This window comes from Carassius auratus, chromosome 26 (genome assembly GCF_003368295.1).
Source record: "Carassius auratus strain Wakin chromosome 26, ASM336829v1, whole genome shotgun sequence".
NCBI lineage: Eukaryota > Metazoa > Chordata > Actinopteri > Cypriniformes > Cyprinidae > Carassius > Carassius auratus.
This window is the reverse complement of record NC_039268.1, coordinates 16,158,233-16,182,961: the sequence shown is the minus strand read 5'-3', so window position 1 is coordinate 16,182,961 and position 24,729 is coordinate 16,158,233. Positions and strand designations below refer to the sequence as shown.

General features: G+C 39.8%; 1 protein-coding gene across 1 annotated transcript in view; it reads left to right on the top strand.

The window, feature by feature from the left end:
• The first annotated feature begins 1,604 nt into the window (after positions 1-1,604).
• Positions 1,605-24,729, top strand: part of hhip (hedgehog interacting protein) — a 31,715-nt gene continuing 8,590 nt past the window's right edge. The window contains exons 1-11 of the mRNA XM_026204463.1: positions 1,605-2,315; positions 5,067-5,259; positions 8,943-9,084; positions 11,057-11,258; positions 16,615-16,766; positions 17,486-17,659; positions 17,760-17,903; positions 18,421-18,542; positions 19,845-19,968; positions 20,678-20,808; positions 22,225-22,309. Coding sequence (XP_026060248.1) covers positions 2,046-2,315; positions 5,067-5,259; positions 8,943-9,084; positions 11,057-11,258; positions 16,615-16,766; positions 17,486-17,659; positions 17,760-17,903; positions 18,421-18,542; positions 19,845-19,968; positions 20,678-20,808; positions 22,225-22,309 — 1,739 coding nt within the window. The 5' untranslated portion in view covers positions 1,605-2,045. The remainder of the gene's footprint in view (positions 2,316-5,066; positions 5,260-8,942; positions 9,085-11,056; positions 11,259-16,614; positions 16,767-17,485; positions 17,660-17,759; positions 17,904-18,420; positions 18,543-19,844; positions 19,969-20,677; positions 20,809-22,224; positions 22,310-24,729) is intronic.

Here is a 24,729-nt window from a genome sequence, read left to right as displayed (position 1 = left end):
CATGTCTTTATGCCACCCACCAATACTGGACTGATCACAAACCGGTCTAAGCCGTCTCTCAAGGACCTCTGCTTCGCCTCTGCATGTATGTGAATCATTGTGAATTTGGAGTGCAAAGAGACAGATCAAATAGACCGGACTCGCTTCTGAATGCAGAACAGGCCTGACTGGATATGGTGGCAGGCTGTTCAGCGCTCAGGGCCATTTCCACAATTACCCAACAGTCCAATCACTGTGGATTCCTGCAACTCCTGATCTCTGCTGATAATCAGCCAGTGTTCTGGTCAGCGCTGGACCCCCAAGGATGAACAGGTGCGGTAATGCGTCTGATTGCAACTAATGCAACCGAGGTCTGTTCAGAGAGGACATTCCCCTCTGGACCTGCAATCTGAAGATCTCTCTATAGATGAGAAGAAAAGAGGACTTGTCCTGCATTTGGCTCAGTCTTATCAGAAACCCTCTGAAGAGCAAGAATGCCAGACATTCTCACAACTCTGTTAACGTAAGAGTGTCGGACACTCAGATCAACAAACTGTCCTGCTGTAGCCCCCTGATCGCCAACAGAGCACCTAATAGAAATAATCAATCAAGCATGTGCATAAATAAATAAACAATACATGAGAGATAATGTATTATAGAAATAAAGATATACGTAATCTTGTTTGTTGCATTTAGGCTATTCGATAACAATTGCTTCATCTAAATCACAGCATGACTTTGAACTACAGCGCAAATGCTAAGGATAATGAACTTTGAATTTGCATAAAAGACAGATTTTTGCTGTGAGAAACAATATATATTGAACAAAATTATTCCATGTTGTTTGGATAAAAAAGAAATATCTTGATCCCTTTAAGTGTTCAGTGAAAACAAAAAACTATTTCATATAAAATGTTAATATCCTGTTTTAGTGATATTGTTATTCATGTTTATAATATTTTATAGTAATATTTGTAATTAATTTATTAATGTGTCTTAATCATGAGCTTCAACATGTACAAAAAGAAAAAAGAAAAGTAGTACTCCTTTCACTTTTGAGCATAAAAAAGAAATGCTGAAAAGTAAAATCAGCCACACATATGCAAAGAGAACAGAAGACATTATTGAGCTCTTAAACATGGAAAATAAAACCTTTACATTTCTGCATTTCTTTTAAATACCATTGCTATTTGTCTTGATAGTACATGTGGCATTATGGAAAGCATCATGATGACTTTGGATGAAGTTCATTAAAAGTGGTCTTTCCAGCAACTGCGGTCAGTAATAAGGCAGACCACAGTACCACACACAAAGACAAGTCAGTGTAACTCTCGTCAGTGAAATAATGCAATAAACAAGAACTGAATAAGATATAATCCAACATAAAATATTAATTTTATCTATATTTTACATTCATTAAAAAAGTAACAGATTTGAACTGTAATGACCAAATGGATACGGATAAACATGCGCTCGGTAAAATGTGTAGTGAACGCAATGTAACGTTGTCCGTGAACATGACACTTAGTGTGTATAATACTTTACTTACATGATGACGCGCGTTCCCGGACTGGATAGACGTCATCGTGCGCGTTCCCCTTCTCGCGCGCTGGTTAAAAAGAAGGTGGAAAGAGCGAAGGGAAACATGTGAGTGCACTGAAGAGCATGCAACAGACAACTTACTGCAACTTTTGATCACACGCATCAACCTTTGTGCACCAACGGGATTTAACTTTTGGGAAAGGAGACGTACAATTTCTGCATATAGCCTAATCCGATTACTTTTTTTATTTTATTTTTTTATTTCTTATTAAAACACAGTATCATGTTTTTTCCCCCACTTTAACAACATAATAACCAGCACTTGTCTTAATTTATTATCGTAATTGCTTTCTCTTTTTTCGTTCTATTACTATTATTTAATTTAGACTGCTTTATTAGCAAATAATTGCTTTAATCAAAATTAGTAATTCTATAACAACTTTCTGGACGCTTGGGGACTGTCATACAGCAGTCCTGATTTCTGAACAGTCGCGTGTACCGCTTTTGGTTTAATCCCTCTGAAAATGATGCATTTGAAATTTGTGCTCTTGTTGGCCATCGCGGCCAATTTTTGGGAATGTAGTGATGCGAAATTCGACGAGAAAGGAGAATTAAGTCCAAGGAGGAGGAGATGTTACGATGGAAGTCTGCCGAAACGCCTGAAGAAGAAGGAGAGAAAACAGTCACTGGAGGGAAGCGGCGGAGGGGAGGTTTGTCACAGGCTCTATCCTCGCGTGTCCTGCTGTCCGTCCAGAAGAGCTCCGTATCAGATCCTCCATCGGAGAGATGCTCGGGTATGTTCAGGCTTCCTGCAGCCTCAAACTGACCTAGTGATTCTCCTGTGTGTTTTGTTATGCCATTGATTTCAAGATGTTTGCAACAGCAGTATATAGTGGATTATTTGTTGATTTTGTAATGAACATATGAATGCATATGCGCACTGTGTATATTGAAGACGTTTTGCATTAAAACGGTCAGCAAGACGCACGCAGCGCAGTGTAACAGAACGCGCGAGTCTCGAGACGCGGTTTGAGAAGTTGATAAACGCTGATAAACACGGCAAGATCGTTCGCAGTGGCTAAAGACGTCGGGCGTGATTACGTAGAAAACAATTAAAAACCGCTCGGACCGCGGTTCTCGCTCGGACTCGTGCTGTGCTCGGACCCGCGAGCACAGCACGAGGCGTATGAATGAAATCACTTAATTTTCATGCTCAATTGCTGCAATATTGTGTTTCCGAAATCGGAATCGCTCTTAAATACTGTGCTTCTGCAGTTAAATGTTTGTATGTATAGATTAGACGTTTCGCGCAACTTTTGTTGACGCTGATGTTTAGGTGACAGCATGTGCTTCTCGTAGAGATGGATATAATTTACATAAAACAGATGGGAAACAAAAGTCTCTCGACCGGCAATGAATCGCACCTTTCTGAGGCTTTCTATAGACGTGAGAGGATTCACCTCGATAGTTTTATCAATGAACACATTCTATGCCGAGGAATCGCTCTCTTTTCTCATGTAAACAACCACCGCAAAACGACATACGCGCGGCTGGGTGGCATCGCACGTCGGTTTGTGACAAAAAGCCATATTGCATCATTTAATTTGCTCAAGTCATGCAAATAAGAGCAAGGCTGAATGGAACAAAAAAGAGTCGACATCTCCTCCTCCCCACTACACTGCCCACACACGGAGTCTTTTTGCTTATGGCAAAAGAATAACAACAACACCATTGTGCTTGTTAGTTTCACTAATGGGTGAAGTTGGAGAACATCATTCTCCCCCAGTCCTCGGCTCTGTCCAAGTGTTAGTTAATGCCTTTGAGTGAAGGGTTGTCCTGCTCCACACCCCAAACTTACTTACACAAATTCCCAGAGGGCCAAAATGGTTTAACTTAAGCTGTTTAATGCAAGCTTACAGGTTTTGTGGGGAAGTTAGCTCAGTTGTGGCTAAACTGTGAATTCCGTGAGTCAGGTGATTCATTCGGTATATGGCCTGTTTGTTTAATCTTACGTTTGTGTTAACTTTGATCATCGATCGCCTTTTTCTGGCACCTAACTGAGAACTTGTGAGCTGTAGTTGCCCTGATTGTTTGTCCCTAAATGACGAGCCATTGTTTTCAAATGAGTCTTTGTGTTTACATTTGTTCTGTCAGTTCCATTGACAAATGATATTGTGCGCCGTGATGCGTAATCCCAACATCTGCTCAGATTTCACTATTTAAACATGACTGTCATGACGTTTCATGCCGAACCACAGTATTTCAAAACATCTACTATTAAATAAGTAACGGACAGTTGGACTTAAGCTCATATATGCCTCCTGTTTGCACTGGCATGTTTCGACAGTCGTTACGTATGGCCTTAAAAGGCTGTGATGTAGACCGTGGTGTGATTTGAAGCAGCTCTGAACAACTTTTGGCATTTTTTGGAAAACACAAAAAAACAAAGGTCCTCTTGTTGCTGGTGAGGGTGATGGCAACATTGGAGCCTATCCCGGCAACATATGGGTAGAGTGCATGGTTGAGAGCACACAAATGCTTCTCTCCATGAACCATGTGCCAGTCCATGGCTCACTAAATCAATGGGCAGTTTAAAGCAGGAGAGTTGCCACTTACAGACCAGGCTAACACACCAACCTCTGAGAGACTGAGAGCGAAGAGCACTTGAAAATTCACGTTCCAAACTCTCTGGATCATATTGAGGTGTCAATACATTTCTTGGACACCGTTTATCTTCCACCCACAAAGATGGTTTTGATTCACTCCAAAGAATCTGGAGAATCAAAATCAAAGAAATCTGTCAAAATGGTTTACTACGCCGAGCAGTGGGCTGTCTGCTGGGTGTGCTGGTCTAATTGACTTGGACAGACTGCTAATTTGTTGATACCAGCACGGGAATGATGTGCCCGTCTATCTATAAATTGGTGTTTACACATGGACCTCACACAGAGAGAGGGAGGTCTACCAGACTGCTGCGGCACAGGCAAGCATGTCTAGGGAAGGGAGCAGATTACATTGTTGTTTTATTACAGCTAATTTGTTACATAAATAAGCCTGCTCATTTTCTCGGCCCTAATCTACTGTTTACTTTTGTTTGGTGACTTAAGAAACATTTTTGAGTATCCTCATTTCGGTCCGTTCGCTCCAGCATGGGTTCAGCTGCCATGCGAGGTGCAATTTTGGCTAGCTGTTTGTGAGCTCAAATAAACAAATCAGGAGAAATCAAGCCCACATGGATGTGTGGTGTTTGTTAAGAGAGATGTTTAGAATGTGAATTGCGTCCAATTAATGAGAAAACATTCCAAAAATGTGTCAAACCACCTAGTTTGATTTTTATATATATATATATATATATATATATATATATATATATATATATATATATATATATATATATATATATATATATATATATATATATATAAATTAAACACACAATACATAGTCAATATATGGGAACAGCTTTGTAGCATGAGTGAAACTTGGATTAGCCATTCAATTAGAACCACAGTTCTAACCTTTGCTGGTTGTTTTTGGTTCCTCAGATCTTCTCAACTAATAACACAGAGTGTTCTAGACTGCTGGAGGAGATTAAGTGTGCCCATTGCTCACCACATGCCCAGATGCTCTTCCACTCGCCCAAACTTGAAAAGGCACCACGCAGAGAACAAGATCTACCCCGCTTATGTCACGACTACTGCCAAGAGTTCTACTACACCTGCCGGGGACACATACCAGGTAACAAACGAGATCAGTGCAAGAGTTTTATTTAAGATAAGATAATGAGTAAGTTCATCAGGAACATCGCTCTTCTGTATTGCAGTTATTCTAAGTCCATTTGAACAAATTACCTCAGGTTAATGCATCAGACCGTAAAGTCCCATTGTGGGAGAAAGCTTAATATCCGTGACAGCTCTTGCACAGCAAAGTTACTTTGTAACGGAGAGCTTCGTTCATCTGATGTTCAAGAAATGCTATTCAGGAGCCACTTGTTGCTGTTTCTTTCTTTCTTTTTTTAACTTTGCATTGACTTGAGCATCACAAAAGGCCTTAAATAATTGGTATTATAGAAATATAAATGAAAAAAATGTGATATTTCAAATAAATAAGTTGTGACAAACTAAATGAATTGCTCAGAAACATCCCAAAAAAAAGTTATAAAAATTTAGCTGTAAATGAATGATTTTATGACCTGTTTCTTCCCTTCGGTCCTTTGGCAAGCGTCTTATTTTACGTCAACACAGCCTGCCAAGATGTGTTTGGCGTTTATGTGCGTGTGTGTGCGCAGTCTGACTATGGTCTAGACATGACTGACACTCACACCTCACACGACACACACTTTACAGGATGCAACGGAAAACGGGGCCTGTTCAAGGCAATGCTCACATAATCAGTTTGTTTTTCTTGGTGGCAGCCTACGTTCAATGAAAAGACAAACATTAAGTCCTCTGAAACATAAGGGGGGGGGCAGATGGCAGTGCGGAGGAGTCTGAAGACCTGAAAAGCTCTAAGCCATCATGAGGTTTGTATTTTCTCCCAAACATGAATGACATCAGGAGCAAACATCCAATAGCTGCTCTATAGTGTTGCAACATTCGCTGCATGATGCATTCCATCAGATGGAATGGTATGCAAAAGCTGGCCGCCAGACCAAATCTTCTTCCTATCAGCGCAGCCATAACAGATTAGATTGGGGCCGATATGCAAACAGAGAGCAAACGCAAGCCACACGCACATAGGCACCCACGGAAATGCGAATAGGCCGACAAAAATGAGACACTTTATTCATACAGTTTACCTTTCAGTCTTCCTCTGCTAAACAGATAAATAAGGGTGTGCTGTCTGTTGCGACTCTTTGTAGAGGGAGTAAGCGTATGGGAAAGAGAGAGAGAGAAAAAATAGTGGTAAAGACTCTGAGAACAGGAGCTGGGGCCAAAAGACTCTACCCCCTCCCCTCTCCCCCTCCCAAATCAGCATATGTGGTGACGAATGACACATTTATTTTTCTACAAAGGTTGTGTATATGTAAAACTGCTGAAGTGCATCAAGATGTCAAGTGCTTTGGGTGGCCACCCAGGTTGCTTTGGAAGATAACCAGATGGAAGTATAACTATAGTGCTGACGATGTGGAGTCTCTTTCTCTCTGTCCTGTTTTTTGTAGGCCAGTACAATAAAACTAGAGCATGTTGCGGAGGGGCTGAGACCGTAGTTGAGGCCACACAGTGTTTTCGCCATGTTTAGGGAAGTTATAAATTGTTCAAATTAGACAGTCCTTTCAGTTCATGTGATTCATTTCTATCCATATTTTATAACCATGTTTTTTAGACCGTGATTGCACAATGGTTTTCAACAGTAATCAAAGTGCCTTCATAATTTCATGCTGTTTGCTTTCAGTTCCCTGAGATTAAGGAGAAACATTTCAGTTCCAGATATTCATTTTTACAGTTGTCTGTTTAATGTGTTGATCTTATTTGATTTGGTGAAGATTAAAATTTGAATTGGTTTGGTTAAATAAGGTTAGATTTTAACATCTAAAATATTCAGGAATGTTAAAGCATAACTGGATAACACAAAATCTAATCAAGTGAGAGGTTGGGAGGTTAAGACTTGACCTGTTGCAGATATTGCCCCCAAAAAGTAGTTTTGAGAAGATAATATTCACACCCCACAACAACAGACACTTTTTTTGGTTTTGATCCCCATGACCTCATAGATATAGCGGAGACATAAAGAGTTTCCCACATTCTCGAAAAAAAGAATACAAAAGGGGTTTTTGCGATACAATAGAAGAAACATTTTGGGTTTCCCAAAGAACCTTTCAGTGGACAGTTCTTCTGTTCCAAAAGAACCATTTTCTCCTTAGTATAAAGAAAATTTTAATAATCTGAATAACCCTTTTTCATCACAAGGAATCCTCTGTCCATTGGAAATACTGCATTTAAGGTTCTTCAGGGAACCATGAATGTAGAAAAAAATGTCATGAAAAAACAAGTTTATTTAAAAAATAAATTCTCTAAGGCTTAGAAATGATTTGGTCTTCATAAATAATGATTTCAATTGATTTTGTAATAATTGTTGAATCAAAATAGTTTGAAGAGGTTCCCACATAAGTCTGAATTATAGTAAATAGTCTGAATTAAAATTTTATTTTATCCATCGATGTGAAATATGGACATGAAAGGATACAGAAAATCATGGAGGTTCAAAAGTGTGGGAACTACATAAAGATTCTGACCTCTCAACTGCTATTGACAACAACTCCCAGACCCTTACCCCTCACACCAGCAGGCCCAAGATAACCACTGCGGTTTGAGTGTGGGTGGTATGGCAGTGTGAGTGGAGGTGGTGGTTGTGTGTGTGTGTGTGTTTGATCTCACTGTTGTGTTTAGATGTTTAGGGATATCCTATCACCTCTGTTGTTGGTGCTGTTGCTTCCCCCCCACACGCAGCCCCCTTCATCAAGTGGCATGGGGGGTTCACTGGAGATGAAAGGAAGGAGAGGAGGGTGTTTGTGTTTCTATCACTGCTGTATTTGCTCTACTTCTCCCCATGAGAGGGCTAAGCTAAGGTGGTAACCATATCAATGAGGTTTTTAGGTCACAGCGGCTGCCAAACCGAGTCCTGTTCTCTCTTCTTGTTGTCGTGCTGCTCATTCAGCCAAAAGGTTCCTAGAAACCGACTGCGATTTAATTGCCACACAGTTAATTTTCAGAATTTTCATTGCACATTCCTCAACTCTAGATGTGTAAATTATGGCGAATTTATTTTGGCTACGACTGGAGAAATAAATAAGGGTGTTTTCCGTGAAGGTAAGCAAGCAAACTTAATCTCTTAAATATAATCAATCAGTTTGGGTGTGTACTTATCATTTATTTGGATTTGACCTGCACGTTTCTGCTGAAAGATATAACAGCAAAGGAGATACAGACTGAGCGTTTGGCATTTTTGGGTTTAATTAAACTCACAAACTTCCCACATACGGACCACACATGTCTGAAGCGGTTTATAATACCTCACTGTGGTTCAACCATCACATAATTGTAGCACCCAGAAGTGTGTATCATTGTGGCTCTGTCAAATATGACCGTTTTTAACAAATGGTTAAAGGTCTGGAGTCTGGACCCGTATGAATGGCCATGACTTGCACTTGTCAGATATGAGAGGCAAAAACAAATGTCTTGATTTGAGACTCAGTACTTCATAAATGCACCATAGTCAAGATAGGAATTAAGCTTGGCACCGGAATCACCACCAAAACGCCCACACAATAAGCCGTCTGATGGCTGAGGACATACTTGACTCGAGTACAGCTTTGACTGTAGGGGATTCAGTTGGTTTTGGAGGTGATTACATCATCCGTGGACCCTGTGTGGTGTCTGTCTCAGGCTGAGACCAGTTGTCTGTCTGTCTGTGTTTTTTAGAACTGTTCCAAGCCGACGTGGACGAGTTCTGCCAGTACTATGGAAGGAAGGACGGAGGCCTGTGCTTTCCAGATTTTCACAGAAAGCAACTGCGCAGAGATTCCAACTACCTGTTAGATGAAAAAATAGAAGTGATTAACAGGTATCCTCGATTCAGTTTTACACACACACACTTCTTTGTTGAACAGTAGAGAAATAGCTCACCTGAAAATACAAATCTGTCAATATTTATTTACTCATGTCATTCCAAATACAAAAGGTGAATTTGTGAAGAATGTCCTGGTCAATCTTTTCAATATAATGAAATTAAAATGGGGCTGTCAAGATCTAAAGTGCCATACCCCCCCCCATGTATATTATATGTATATACATACGGATATATGGATATACCTCATCTGCTCAAAGTCACAACAACAAAGATTAAAGTCAGTATTCACAAAAACCTCGACAACTGTACTAGCTCTCCTTGGCACTTCAATTAGTGTATATAAGATAAGTGACAGTGTCTGATTTGTGACCAAATTATTCTTTTGAGTCAGAATCGTTTGATCCGGTTCACAAAACCAGTCTAAATGATTCATAAATGGTTCTAATTGGTTCCGCTCAGAATCCCATTGCAACAGCCAGTAGCAAGGAAGATTATTAGTGAATCGCGACTTAGTTCGACAAATTTTACTGTATAACCTCAGAAGACTTGGAATCCAGTGAACAAACTCTATGAACTACATTCATGGTACTTTTGTCACTTGAATGTTCCAGTTCCCATTCATTGTAACATTGCGACATGAGGGTGATAAAATAATGACGGAATTGCAATTTATTTGGGTGAGGTATTCCCTGTAATGACATCTGAGTTTGAAAACATTCATATTCAGGCATGAGAGAAGCTTCCTTATGGCCATCTAATGTCCCATGGCCCAGTAGGACTAGCCTGCTTCGACTACTAGGTCATCAGGGCAGCCTCAACAAGGACACTAGAGACAAAACACGCCTGAATAACCTTCCGTGTCACAACATTCCTGCATGTACTCGTTCACTGGTCCATTGCCCCTCTTTCCAAGCCAGAGCTTTGTGTCCAGACTGAGTTTAGCCAGCTTTAAGAACACAAAGAAAATGCTTATACTGCAGGAACTATGAGCTGTTGAGGACAGCCAGAGGGCTTTGACCATTTGAGACAGGACATAGCTAGGGATGTCATCTGGGACTGGCTCTGATTTTAGCCCATAGCTGAATATCCTGTTGATTGTAACCTCATATTAGTATTAGGAAAAGGCTTAAGTATTCACTTTTCACAATTTACAATGATGGACGCGTATGTGTAGTCAACAAGACCACCTGTAGGACTCAAAAAACATTGTTAGCCAACTATGGTCGCAAGTTATGTTGTTACTAGCAATTCGTGTCTCCTTTTTCTCGCAACTATAATTTCTCGAAACCTTCATGCTGTGGTAGTTAATTGGATAATTCTGATAGTGAATTTCTGAGGCAAATATTGACAAGCTGTTTTGAGAAGTCTCCGAACCCACAGTCATCGTAAATGAACGCCATAATTCTTCATCGGACCTCCCAATGCGAAGGGCCAGTAAAGGAGCATATCTGATCAGGCACAGTCACTGCAAACACGTCAGACTGACGTTATTCTACAGCTCAGGCACGAGACGTCAGACATACATTTGCTGCCAGTTCACCCCCTATTACATCTATGGAAAATCCCTCTAAGTCTGATTGTTAACAGGAGCACCCACACTGCTGATGCCCTTGTTTTATTTAAGGCATAATGTGAGTTGGCGTGTCCCCACATCAAATGTGATTTGTGGTTCATGGAACACTTGTTTCACAGCTTGAGAGCCCCTATCTTCTGAGTTCTGACTATGTTAAATGAACTTCTCCTGTGGCGTTTTATTCAGTCTACTCCCAAACCAGTCTGTCAAGCAGAAAATATTCTGTTCTGTTCCTAACTGTAATAAACCTGTTTATAACGATTAAACTTATACAGTTCTACTGTTTTCTGTACAAAAAAAAACTAAAAACTAAAAACTTAAGACAACAACTTAAAAGCCTGATGCATAAACTTACCCATCTAAATTTCTAACCTTTCCATTCCTTTCCTATAGAAAACATAAACACAACTGCTACTGCACTCAGGAGATCCTTAGTGGTCTTCAACAGCCTGTTGGTGTGGTGCATTGTGGGGATGGATCACAGCGGCTTTTTATTTTGGAGAAGGAAGGCTTTGTCCGTGTCCTAACACATGACATGGAGCTTCTGAAAGAGCCTTTTCTGGACATTCATAAGCTGGTCCAAAGCGGCATAAAGGTAAGCGAAAGCTTTTGTTTGTTGCCATTGAGGTGTTATCAGTTTACTGGACTGGCAATGTTTTATATACTTGATTTGTTTTTTCATGAAGAAGAATTATATATACGGAAACAAATAGGAGATTCCAGTCTCATCATTGAGCTGAAAAACACTTTCAAAGCTTTTTTAGAGAAACAAATTTGAAATAATACAATATATACTTGATCTCCTTCCTTATTCTTGGTAAAAACCTTGTTTTTGGACACGTTTTAATCTAAAAGACACACAAAAAAAGCTTAGTGTGAATAGAGCTGAATTTCTTTAAAAGTCATAAAGTCAGCATGAAATTCACATCTATTTTGTTACAGCTCGTATTTTGTACAATATATTCATTCCTGTGTTCATCTTTTTTTTTTTTTTGACTTCATAATGTCAAAGGAGACTGTTTTTTTTTTTTTTTTTATCATATCCCGGTGGATTGGTATTAAGTATTTTTGTTAGGGATGCCAATAATGGAAAATTTTTGATACATCTCAAAATGTTACCGTTTTCACGCCCAACGCTGCTGACATATCTGCCTCTGAAGAGGAACTAGCTCCTATTTGATATTCATGCAGCCTGACCTCCCACCATCAGAGAAGTCTGTCTCACATAAATCACGAAGCCTTGCTGAAACCTGGAAGATCTGTTGTTCATCATTTTGGTTTGGCACCTTCTCAGATGAAGCCGAGGTGGGAGAAACGAAGCACCCTAACAGAATAGAATCTTTTAAGGAGCACAGTAACAACTTCTATGGATTTATTTCCATTTTTCCTCTCCTCCCACCACAAATCAAAACCTGAATGGAGGGTGATACTGACGCCAAAAATAGTGTTGGCACAAAAATGGTATTATTATACAAATGTATTCTGTATGTGGGCTGCTATGTGTGTGGTTTGCTTGCTGTCAACCTGACTGCCAGCAGAGGAAACCTTGTGTTTGATAGTTGAGGATCAGTGAGAAAAGCTGAAATGTTGCCAGCTGTAGCATTCGCTTACATGCATGTCTGTCAGTAGTAGTTTTGGCATGTGTCACAACAGATGTTTATCTGCCCCCACAAGAACTGAAGAATTCTGTAATTCGAGAGAATTTTGTTTAGCAAGTGTCCGGAGATGTAGGAAGAGACCTGCTTTTTGACAGGAAGTTTATGTGTATTGCATACCTCGCGTTGCTTCACTTATAAAAGGAGAAATAGCAATTATGGACTCAACATGCAACAGCCCCACAGGAAAGAACCCCAATGTGCCTTATCATCATTAAACATAATTGGTTGTGGATAAAGCAATCATTATGACAATTAGAGTACGATAGAGCACCAGCAGACCCCAAGAGTGCCATTCTGTCAAGTTTAGTCGTTATCATTCCAAGTCGGCTGTGTTTACTCAGAGCATCAACAGGACATGTGGCCTTTGTGCCCATGGAAGGTCTGGAGACCCGCTGGGAGCCGACTTGGGCATGAAGGGGGATGATAGTGTTTTATCATGACTTTGATTCTAATGTTCTGTATCTCCTTCAATCCCCTTACTGCCAGTTAAGACAAACTGCTTGGAAACAATGCTCTGTCTACTGAAGGGAGTCTCCCAGAGCGCCGTGGGTGTTCTCTGATGAAACCGTATCTCTTCAGTCACTCACACATGCACACAAACTGTGTGACATTATCAAATATTCTGTGCTACTTGTGCTTCTCCAATTGCTGACAGAAGTTTTGGATTGAAATGCAGAGACACGACTGATCATCTCCCATTCTCTTTATTCTTAACACCTTTATGATGTTGGATCAGTGAAGTTCCCCCTTTTTATTTGTCCAGATGTATTGATAAAACATGAAATGACTTAAATACACATCGTCTATGATGGCATACATTTATTATACATTTTTTTAAACCGTACGAAACCAACATGCATACAAAGATCACATGACTTAGAGCTTGGTCATTTGATTTGTAGAAAGATTTTTTTATTTTCTTTATCGTAGACACTGTCACTGACCCAGTTGTCTCAATTCAGATCTTCCAAAGAAAGTGTCGTGGATCAAACACCTTATTGGTTTTGACCCAGAGAAGGGTTGCCTTCTTGGTTTCTGCTGCATAGATCTAGCTAGGTGGATTGCACTGGCTACTGTGGAAGCATGTTGTAGGTCTGTGGTCCTATTTGATTTATTGCAGACTACTTTATTACACTCTCACATCTGTGGCTGGTCTTCAAGCGCAACCCTGCACCAGTCTGATTGGTTTCAACAAAGTAAGAGTGCTATCAGCGGAGGTAGTTAAAATGGTTAACTACCAGTTATCTATTTTGGGATATTTTGTAAACTATTTACCTTGTTCCAATTGCCAAAAAAAAGTCATACAAGCATAGGATTTCAGCACCCTAAAGTGTTTATCTTCTAAACTATTTGTGTGAAACAGCCCTGATTTAGTTTGTGTTGACGTGATAGGTACACAAGTATGGTACCGCTTTGTTGTTGTCCTTTCTAGACATAGTGAAGAAGACATCTGTATGCAATGTGAGCAGAGTTCCATTGTGGTGTATCAACTAACTCAAGGGGTCCAGCTGCAAAAAACTATTTCTTGCCGAAGCAAATAGATCACAGCATGTTGTGCACTCTGTCACTTGACACGCACAGCTGTTGAGCTCTTTCAGCTCGACGAGCAGGAGGGCTCTCGACTCTGTCAAAAAAGAAGTATCCTAGCTTTGACAAATGGACCTTTTCCTCTCTCGTCCTTTGACTCTTTGAACAGTTCTCTTTGAGAAACGGCCTCTGCTTAGCTGTCATCTAACATAGCTTCCTGGCCGAGGTTTTGACTTCGCGAGGACCCCCGAGACAGGATGAGCACCTGTGATGGAGTCATTCCGAAGATTTGTGGATTGCTCCAGAGAGCTGCCGCTGCAATAAGTGAATGTTATCCTACAATTCGATCTGCTCTTTTCACCGCTTGAAAGTGAGCGATCCTCACTCCAGCGCTGTCACAGGATTAATGTGTGTTAACAGGTGGAGGAGGGGGATTTGACTTGGGTCTTGGGATTCATTGTGTTGAACTAAATGGAGCTCTGAATTAGTGTGAGCATTTCAGATTGCCTTTGAGGTAGGCACGCATTGTTTTTCTCCAATCAGCTCGGGTGGAATGTCTCTTTATGTAGGATTGCCTGAGCCAATAAGGATCAAAAGGTGCTCAGAAACAATGTGCAAGCCAGGCCATGCATCAAGGCCTGAAAGGCAAGCAGCTGCCGATGGGGTGGATGGGGGTCCAGGAGGGGGGCGGTAGTGCTTCATGCTCCTGTCTGCGAGTACTGATCCCGATGTATTCTCACTAGCATTCTTTTCAAGAAGCTGTTACAACCTAATCTTTGTGCTGTCAAAGCAACAGGCAATGTGCAGAATGCTAACAATAACATAGTGTAGAACCTCTGACCATGAAGTTTTGAAGCAAGATTTTGGAGCTGAACTGTTCCTGTCGATATAGGCATGCTGCAAGGTTGCCCTGATGGAAAAGTTCCTGTGGCTGCTACAGTGGAATAATATGTACAAGCGTTGCAACTAAGCAGAGGCTTGTACACGTAGCCCTGCATCTGCTATGATGGATGGAGGGAGAATATCATGAAGTTTGTCTTCTCTTAATTAAGTTTTTGGTAGTACCCAGAGGAACAGGCCTGGAAAAATAAGTTTTTTTGTGCCTACTTGTTGAAGGAGTGATCATTAGCAAAAGCTAATATTTCAGCTAATTATGTTCTTTGGTGGTCCCTGGTCTGAGATCATACGACTCTCTGGAATTCTTAACTTGACCTGCTCCCTCTGTGTTTGTTTTTGGGATTCAGGTCAGTGCATCAGGAGTCCAACATGTTGAGCGGGAGTTTTTGGAGAAAGGAAGAACTTTTCATTTGAAAAAGCAGAGCATGGATATATGATATCAACCTGCTGTTAACTCAACCCAACCTCATTTTGTGTTTGACTAATGTAGAACAGACATTTAATGGGTACCACAAAGTTTTGCTTGTGATTTCATTCTTTGTGGTCTACTAAAGAGTCCTCCTGAGTGTTATTATTCATGTCCCTACACATCCAATTCAAATTCCTCCAGAGCATTCCAGAGATGGAGCGCTAGCACTTGAAGCATATTCGAATTAGATTACTTCAGCACAGCCCAACAGAGTCGCTCTGACCAATTTATGATCTGTATGTTTTGGCGTGTACTGGGAGCTGAACCACACCGTTAAGCAATCCACAGAAGACCTCTCTTTGCTGAATTCCTGTGAGAAATCCAAAAGGAATGCCGCAGAGATGGCACAGCCTGCTTATTTCATGAAAACTCTATTTGTTTACTTATTTGACAGCCAATATCACTAAATTGTTAGTGTATGTGCTGTAATTAAACTGGCATTACGTCTTATCCCAAAGCATTAAATCATAATCATTTTTCAGGGAATTGCCTCAAACCCGTTTGTTCATTCATTGATTCATTGGTTCATTCATGAGGCGTATGCTTAGCAATCTGTTCATTCACTTCATTTGTGTTGCCAGAAGGAAAACAAAGTTAGAAAGATGAAAGGGTGTAAAGCCCAACATTATTACTTTCCCCTGGAACTAAAGCGACATAGCTGCTTATTACAACGGGTTATGATGAATGGACCACCAGAGTAGTGACAACTCATGTAGTAGCCTCCGGGATGAGAAGTTTTACCTATTACACAAGCAATTTCAATGTTTTATAACTTGTTGCCAAGACAGTGGGAGTGTTGTATTTTTTTTCTATTTCTGCCCATTCATTTTCTTGGTTCGCTCAAATTTTGCACGGGTTTAAAAATAAAAAAGAGAGAGGGAAGAGGGTGGACGGGGGGCAAAAGGAATCCTGGACTTTTGTGCTCTCTATGAACTGCGAGCAAGCTAATGAATTGTTTCAGCCCTCGGCATTACATTCACGGATATCCCCCAAAGATTACACACACAAATCACTTGCACAATGGAGGCCGCAAAGAGGGCCTGGGCATCCCAGAGGAGCCTGGCCCCAAATACAAGCACCTATAACCAAGCGATCGTTGGTTGGTGAAAAGGTGGGTGTTGGGTGGGGGGGGTTGCTTGAAGTCAAATGTTTTATAATCGTTTGTAATGCAGTAGTCAAGGAGGGGCGGGGTGGGGTAAGAAAAAAAAGCAAGGGGGCAAGAGGGCATGGGGTAACTGGCCCCCATATGGAGAGAGACCGAGATGGAGAAAGGCTTGGGGAAAAGAAGAGAGAGAGGGGGACATGGGGAGGCTCGGCTTTAGCTTTTTGCAGCCCAGCCCAATCTAAAAAAGGGGCATAATTAACTTCTGGATTCTTTGTGTACCCCATCTGACTTGCAGGGAGGAGATGAAAGGGGCTTGCTAAGCCTTGCATTCCACCCCAATTATAAGAAAAATGGAAAGCTCTATGTCTCCTACACGACCAACCAAGAGCGCTGGGCTATCGGACCACACGACCACATTCTTCGTGTAGTCGAGTACACTGTGTCCAGGTAATGAGAAACCAATCAAAATCTGACCAAGCATAGAGGTTATTAACCTGAGCCGTAACCATCATGGACAATGGGGGGATGTGTTCTTCCTCATATTCAGATATTGTCAAACTGTCTGCCTTGATATTTCAAAAGGCAAAACAAAAAAAAGGGGGGGGGGGGGTCTGTTAGGGACAAAACCCTGCCCTACCCCAATGTCAATTTGTGGTTACGGCCTTGGATCAAACACTTCACATATGGACGAGCATGCGTAATGTTTGTTTTCCATGCGGTTTTGGAGCCGAGCTCCTCATGAAATGCTTTGACTTACAGTGATGGATGTTTTATAGAGAAATGTAATCACAACATAGAATTATCACAAAGGCTGACATCTATTCTGATTGTTTTCAGCTCCCCAGCTGCTATGCAGAATACCCAGCATTAACAAACTTGCTAAAGTATACATTTTGTAAATTAGCATTTATAATGCCAAAATAACCAGTCATTTAATTCTTTCAGATTTTTAGTGAATAATCATTAAACTATTAAATCAATAAATATAATTTGAAACTATATATATATATATATATATATATATATATATATATATATATATATCTCAATTCAATTTTGTATTTAAATGTATTTAGTTTTCCATTTTCTACACTTGGATAGAGTTTTTTTTTTTTTTGATTGATGGATTTAGGTTTAAATATATATGTTTTAATATTTGGTTTTAGGAAAAACCCAAACCAGGTGGACACAAGGACCACTCGGGTTTTAATGGAAGTAGCTGAGCTCCACCGAAAGCATCTGGGAGGGCAGCTCCTCTTTGGGCCTGATGGGCTTCTGCACATCTTTTTAGGTGATGGCATGATCACTTTGGACGATATGGAGGAGATGGATGGGCTGAGGTAAGTCTTGAATGCTTATAGCTGTAATATATCAGGTAATATTGAATAGTGATATAAGCAAAGTTTCAAATATTTTCAATGGAGTGTTTTGCTGCCTTAGTGATTTCACAGGATCTGTCCTTCGGGTGGATGTGGACACAGATTGTTGTAGCACCCCTTACTCTATACCCAGAAACAACCCCTATTTCAACAGCACAAATCAGCCCCCTGAAATCTTTGCCCATGGACTGCATGACCCAGGGAGGTAAGGTCAAACATCTTACTGAATTGTTTTTCGAAAAATTAATTGTTAGATTTTTAGGGAAAGCTACTCTATGAATCCTTTATATTATATTTTGGAACCTGAATGTGAGAATTTGTACCACTGTACATCAGTGAGCTCAGGCACTGATGTTGGGCGATGGGGTCTAGCTTGAAGTCATCATTCCAGTTCATTGGGCTTCAGGTCTGGGTTTTGTGCAGGCTAGTCAAGTTCTTCTACACCAGATGCAGTAAATCATTTCTTTATGGACCTCATTCTGGAAAAGCACACTCCCAAACAGTTACCATAAAGATGGAAGCACACAGTTTCTCGAGAATGTCACCAAGCATTAAGATTTGTCTGGAATTTAGGGACGTTGCTAATCTTAGCCTGTTAGAATTAGAAGTGCACGCCAGCACATATACCATATAATTAAATAAAGTGTCATATAACAAATAGCAGTGTGGTTTACACTGCTGCTGTCTTGCAAAATGCATTAAAATGGTATTGTGTGCTGTAGGTGTGCAGTGGATAAGCTCCGCGTCGACACCAATGGGAGTCTGCTGATCCTGTGCACAGATACTGTTGGCAAAAATACGACAACAGGCAGGATCCTACGGGTCATCAAAGGGAAAGACTACGGTATGTCTGTTAGAAGTGGCAGGTTTCTAAAAACATGATGGATTACTGTACAAGCAGAAAGGCTTTTCAACAAGCCAAATAGTTCCAACCAGGCAACCACTCAAGAAGTTCCTGTATTGTATTTCACAAAACATTAAATTCTCCCTCCATGTACTGGTTATGAAATAATGTTAAGCTTTTTTGCTGAGAACAGAATGTCTTCGATGGAATGGGGGTACGTTCCAAAAAAATGATTTAAGACTTTCCGTACAAACCGATCAACGCTTTATTCAAGAAAACCATTACAACACTCTTGTTTCATAACGTGAGAACACACTTTGAATGTAAAATGCTTCTTTTAATCACTAGGGACTTGCGGGCGTATGAACAACTATAGAATGTATCGCTGTCGAAGAGCATTTATATGGTCATTTAGTACATTGTTGAAAAAAAACGACTTGCATGGCAGTCCATCTCTCAATCGTGCTGACTAAGACCCCTAAATCAATCCCAGAAGTGAATATATATTATTTCCTATGGCCAAAGTAATGGATTGGCTTTCTCGTACTCCTCCTTACACATTGGCAGCAAACAAATATGGCTTTCTCCCAGCCAATGCATTTAAACCCCAAAAAGATTGTCCCGCAAGTGTGCCAAATTACCCCAAACTCCAAGCCATTTACGATGTTAAACCATCACCATGGTGAATGACTTGCTTCATTAAATCACATTTTATTGTTTTATGGGGCTCCGACTGTAAGGATATAATATTGGCTATTCCCTAAGCTGCTCTAATCTTTGTAGCCATACAAACTTAAACAAATATACACAAACACTCAATAGTAATTGTAGGATTACCTCACCCTTTCCCCTTGTGTCCTTTTCCTAATCTATTTGAGCTATAATGTGAACTTAACGGTGCTTAATAAGGACATTTAATGAAATGCACATAGCCGTCCATATCAAGTTTACATAGTGTTTTTATAACCGTCTGGGGAATAGCTAATTAAAACCAGCCTGTGTGAAGTGCTAATGGTCTCTTGACAGATTGTGCTAAACATTGATATCCCTTACACAAACAAAGAAAACTGTTATTATGGGGATAAATCAACTTTGCGACACATGTAAGAATGGTGATTGAAGACATCGAGTATGGATACAAAAATGTAAAATGTTATTATCTAAACAATGCAGATGATTTCTGTTAAACCATAACTCATAAAAAAATAACCTAAAACTCATAAAATGTAAAACCACATCTCCATTGTTACCTTGCTCTGCTTTTCTTTCTTGATGGTGAGTTGTTGTTGTGTCTGCCCACAGAAAACGAGCCATCTGTGTTTGATTTGGGGTCAAATGAAGGTGCCGTCCCAGTTGGTGGATTCATCTACCGGGGATGCCAGTCAAGAAGACTTTATGGAAGTTATGTATTTGGAGACAAAAATGGGTATGTTGTGTTAGTTTATGATGTTAGAATTATTAATTGTGACCATGGACCACAAAACCAGTCATAAGTGCCAATTTTTCAATATTGAGATTTATATTATATAAAAAATATAATAAAAAAAAGTCTAATGAAGCGATTGTTTTACATTAGAATGTGTATACCATACTCACAGGTTAATACACCCCAGCGACTTAAGACTGGTTTTGTAGTCCCGGGTTGCATTATGCAAAAGTAATTGGTATATCCCTTGAACAGTCAGAGAAACTGAATAGTTGTGCTTCCAAAAAATAGATATTAAACTTCCGTTTTCATATTGCTCCTCTTTGGGTTTTTGTGGTAATTGTTAAACTGCGAATGGAAACTGCCATCTTTCCTGTGTTATTGACTGTGCCAACACACACACTCGCCACATACCCCAATGAAGAAAAAGAGCTTTTTCAGGGTAAATTGATAGCAGTTTTCCTGCCAGGTCAATGGGCCGCTGGTATATGTTTTTCTCACTTTCCGCAAGTTTATAATTCATCCTCACTATCAACATGCCTTTTTTGTCAACAGTTAGATAAACTGTAGAAAGTAAATTGTTCCTGGAAATCCAAAGCAGTAAATTATGCCTGGTGTTTTATTTTTTGTAAAAACTAAAGATGTTCGCTCAAGTCTGCTGGGTAGACAGCAATGACATTTTTAACCGCTGACTTTATGATCGTTACAGGAACTTCAGAATTCTGCAGAGGCCTTCAGAAGACAGGTCGTGGCAAGAGAAGCCTCTTTGTCTTGGTACGAGCAGTTCCTGTGGTTCCTCACTGGTCGGCCACATCCTGGGATTTGGCGAAGATGAATTAGGTCAGTAGGCTCTCAAAAAGCTTTATGTGTGTTCGTTTCACCACACATTTTGTGTGCTTCTGTCAAATCCTTTATTCATGGTTCTGTCCAGTTCATAATTATATTATGCGGAAGATACATTGTTCAAGAAATTTATACGTTTATTCAGCAAGGATGCATTAAATTGATCAAAAGTGACAGTAAAGACATTTACATCACTACAAAAAATACATTTTAAATAAATGCTGTCCTTTTGTATTTTCCATTCATCAAAGAATACTGAAAAAAGTGTTCCACAAACATTAGCATAGATAATAATAAGCATATTAGAATGACTTCCAAAAACTAGAATACACATATATTAATATATATAATTAAAAAATATTAAAATGCTAAATTCTTATTTTAATCAGTTTATTATATAATTGTAATTATATTTCACAATATTTCAGTTTTTATAGTATTCTGATCAAATAAATGCAGCCTTGGTAAGCATAACAGTCCACTGATCATTTGAACAGTAATATAACTACAGACATTTCTCAAAAGGACTAACACACACACAAAAAAAAGAAGTTTGGACAAGGTCTAATGAAGCAATTGTTTTACATTAAAATGTGTATACCGTAGTCACAGGAAGGAGAAAAAACTGGCTCCCGAATCCAAGAATGTTCTGAATGATACAGAACAGAAAGAAAACCAATCCCTTGTCCTACCTCCCATTTTCAAATATCTTTCCTCCAAGGAACATTTTGCTATGACACAGTACTCCTTTAGTTTCCTGACAGATTACTTCCTCTTTTTTGCTGCTAACAAACGGTACAACTGGAAATCAAAGGTCAGCGCAATCCGTCAGCATATAGGGTTTACATGCGCAATCTCCTCCATTTCCTAAGTTGTTCTTTCAACGTCGATAACAACTGATTTCTGGCTTACTGGAATAGTAATGGGGGTCATTTTTATGTGAACTTGACGCCAGCCCCTCAGAAAAGTGCCTTGCCAAAGCAAAGTTATGCCCACTCACTGCCTGCTAGGCTGTACTTTCTGCCACCATGTAATATCCCCACAGCTCAGTGCATCACAGGGAACATAAACTCTCAAATCCAAACACCAGGTCAAGTGTGACAGAGAATAAATCTCATGCGTTGCCAAGAGTGGGCCTCTGTGAGGGAGAGATAGCATTTGTTGCTGAATTAAAAGAGGGATTCAGTGTAAGGCTGTACTGGAGACCCACATGGCAGTCTCTTGACACATGTTTACAATCTGTGCACAGTGCTGCAAGCTTGCTCCTCATTAAATTACTTGCATGACGATTTAATGAGCCCCTCTCGAAACCCTCTCATGCACCAGTGTCAAGTGCAAAGAGTAGGAAGGAAGGAAGGTGAGTGAAGACAAATGAGATCCCTGAAAGACCTACGTGTTTTCTTTCCTCTGCAGGTGAGGTCTACATCCTCTCTTCGAGCAAAAGCACGGCGATACAGTCGCACAACGGAAAACTCTACAAGTTGGTGGACCCTAAAAGGTGTGTTGAGCTTCGAATACACAGGGCAGCATATTGTATACAACGGAGTTTATGAACAGCCTCTCTGTTTTTCCATTTTCATTGCTCGCATGTGAAATATGTGATGTTACTGCTGAGCAATGCTAATATTGAAACTCGCGTAATTAATTCCATTTTTATTCCGCTTTACAAAACATCCCCCCGTATTCGTCTTACGTGCAATGGTTTAAACATCTGCGTGGTTAGTTCATACCAAGAGAGAGACGGTTATTTTGAAGAATGTTACAACTGTATTTGTTCATGCAATGAATATCAATGGGGTCCAAAACAACATTTGTTGACTGGAAAACACGCAGACGTTTTACAATACATCTTTCTTTTGTGGGCGAGTTAATGATGACAGAATGATCATTTGTTTGTGAATTATCTTGTTGAAGCACTACTCGTTTCGCTCACAGACACGCACAAGGTCTCTAGCTTCCCTTAAACAAATCATCACACAACTGCTGGGGTTAGCCAACTCAAACCTCGGCCATAATTGGAGAGCAAGCATAGCATTTCCAAATGTTAGTGTAACGTGTTTCTAACACCAACACAGGCGAGGTGGCTTGGACACAGCGTTGGTTAACTAGCAAACCTGTGTGGTCATTGGTTGGGTGTTTTCCCTGCTTTGGCAGGACTTACACACCTGTCTTCAAGAGAGGGAATGTTTTCCTTGAGAACCTTGATTACGTTCATATGCTGGTGAATCTATGGCTGAACAAAATGTATCCAATTGAAATATGTGCACAAGTTCACGGCGAGAGATTCAGCATCTGAATGGAGTTGGTTAAAGGATTTAATCATTTCTGTATGCTTGTGGGCTTTTTTCAATATGGCGTAATTTAACCCGTGTGTTTTACGCCACTAAAAGCCACTTTTACGATAGATCTTGAAAATATGTCGTTCTCACTAAGCCGAGTACAAATGAAAGGCATATCAGCTATTAGAAATGAGCATATGAATTCCCACGTAACAACTGCCAAAAGTGTTTGCATTTTAAATAGATCAAATATATCAGAAAAAAAGGGCATTACAATAGGCACAGGCAGATCTGTCAAGTCTCTAATTCAAACCAATCCCTCATGAAACTTGTTTTTGTGCTTTCTACACTATTCAGAGTCCTTTTACTGGACCTTTTTACACCATGAGAGCTATATAAATGACCCTCAATAATCAGGTGAAATGATCAAAATCTTTATTATTTGCAAGCAAAATGTTTCAGATCCTAACCAATTTTCATAATCTTGCATGCAAGTGGAAATTACTCCTAAAATGTGCTTATTTAGTCTGCGATATGTCAAAGAAATGTCTTGTTGTATTAAATCTCACATTTAATAAATCCACCTTGCAATAGTATCAACTCTCAGTTTATAAAGTCGCATGCCTCTGAGGAATTGTATTTCATGAAAAAATGAAATCTCCATATTCTGAAAAAAAAAAAAAACATTTATAATATTATGCATCCTTTTTTTAAGTGAGGACTAAAGGCTGTGAAAATGAAAACTACAAGTGTTCCAGGGAAAAGTACAAAACAAGTGATTATCCAAGAGGTTCAATTATCTGGATGTGGAAGCCACCCAGACACTGGCTAGGTTGTTCCTCAAAACTCTCCTTCCAAACAAGAAGCAGAAAGGCTTATGATCACTTTGAAAAGCTACAAAGTTCAATTTCTAAGACTTACATAGAGGTGCGCAAGTCAATTATAAGATAAGAGTTCTTTGTAACACTGGTAGGTATAGGGGACCATGTGACGGTACATCTGAAGTTTGCTTTAGTAGTGGCCCTGTTGCAGTTGTACTCCAGATAAGGCCTAGATTCAAAGCAATATGTGTGGTGCAAATCTAACACTGCCCACATCTTAGTGTACGCTATACCTGCAGTGAAGTATTTTGGTGAACGCATCATAGGGGCTATGTTTCATCAACAGGAAATGGCTAATCTTGTTAGAATAAAAAAAGAATATGTATCAACACTATTTACAGAAATTCCAAAAACAAAATTGTCAGTGCCCTACAATGACCTAATCAAAGACTGATCTCAGTTCAAATATTTTTTATGTCCATACTGAAACCAGGAGCAAAACTGTCTGGACTGTCGCATTTAATAAATAAATAGACGTTGTCATTACTGTAAAAAAGTGACTTTTAAAAAAACAAAACAATATGTATCGAATCAGAATGTAAACAATGAAATGCAGATATCACAGTATCACAGGAACCAATATTTGTATTCAGGATTTGATCAAGGATTGAGAGAAAATTGCTTGAACGTCTGAATATTTTTGTGAGGCTCTGTATACCCAGGTGACGACAGTGCCACCCAAGTCTAATGCTATTAATTATCACAGATGTTTCTACGAGTCTCCTAAACAAGGCCCCTCAAACGTACTTTATTTATGT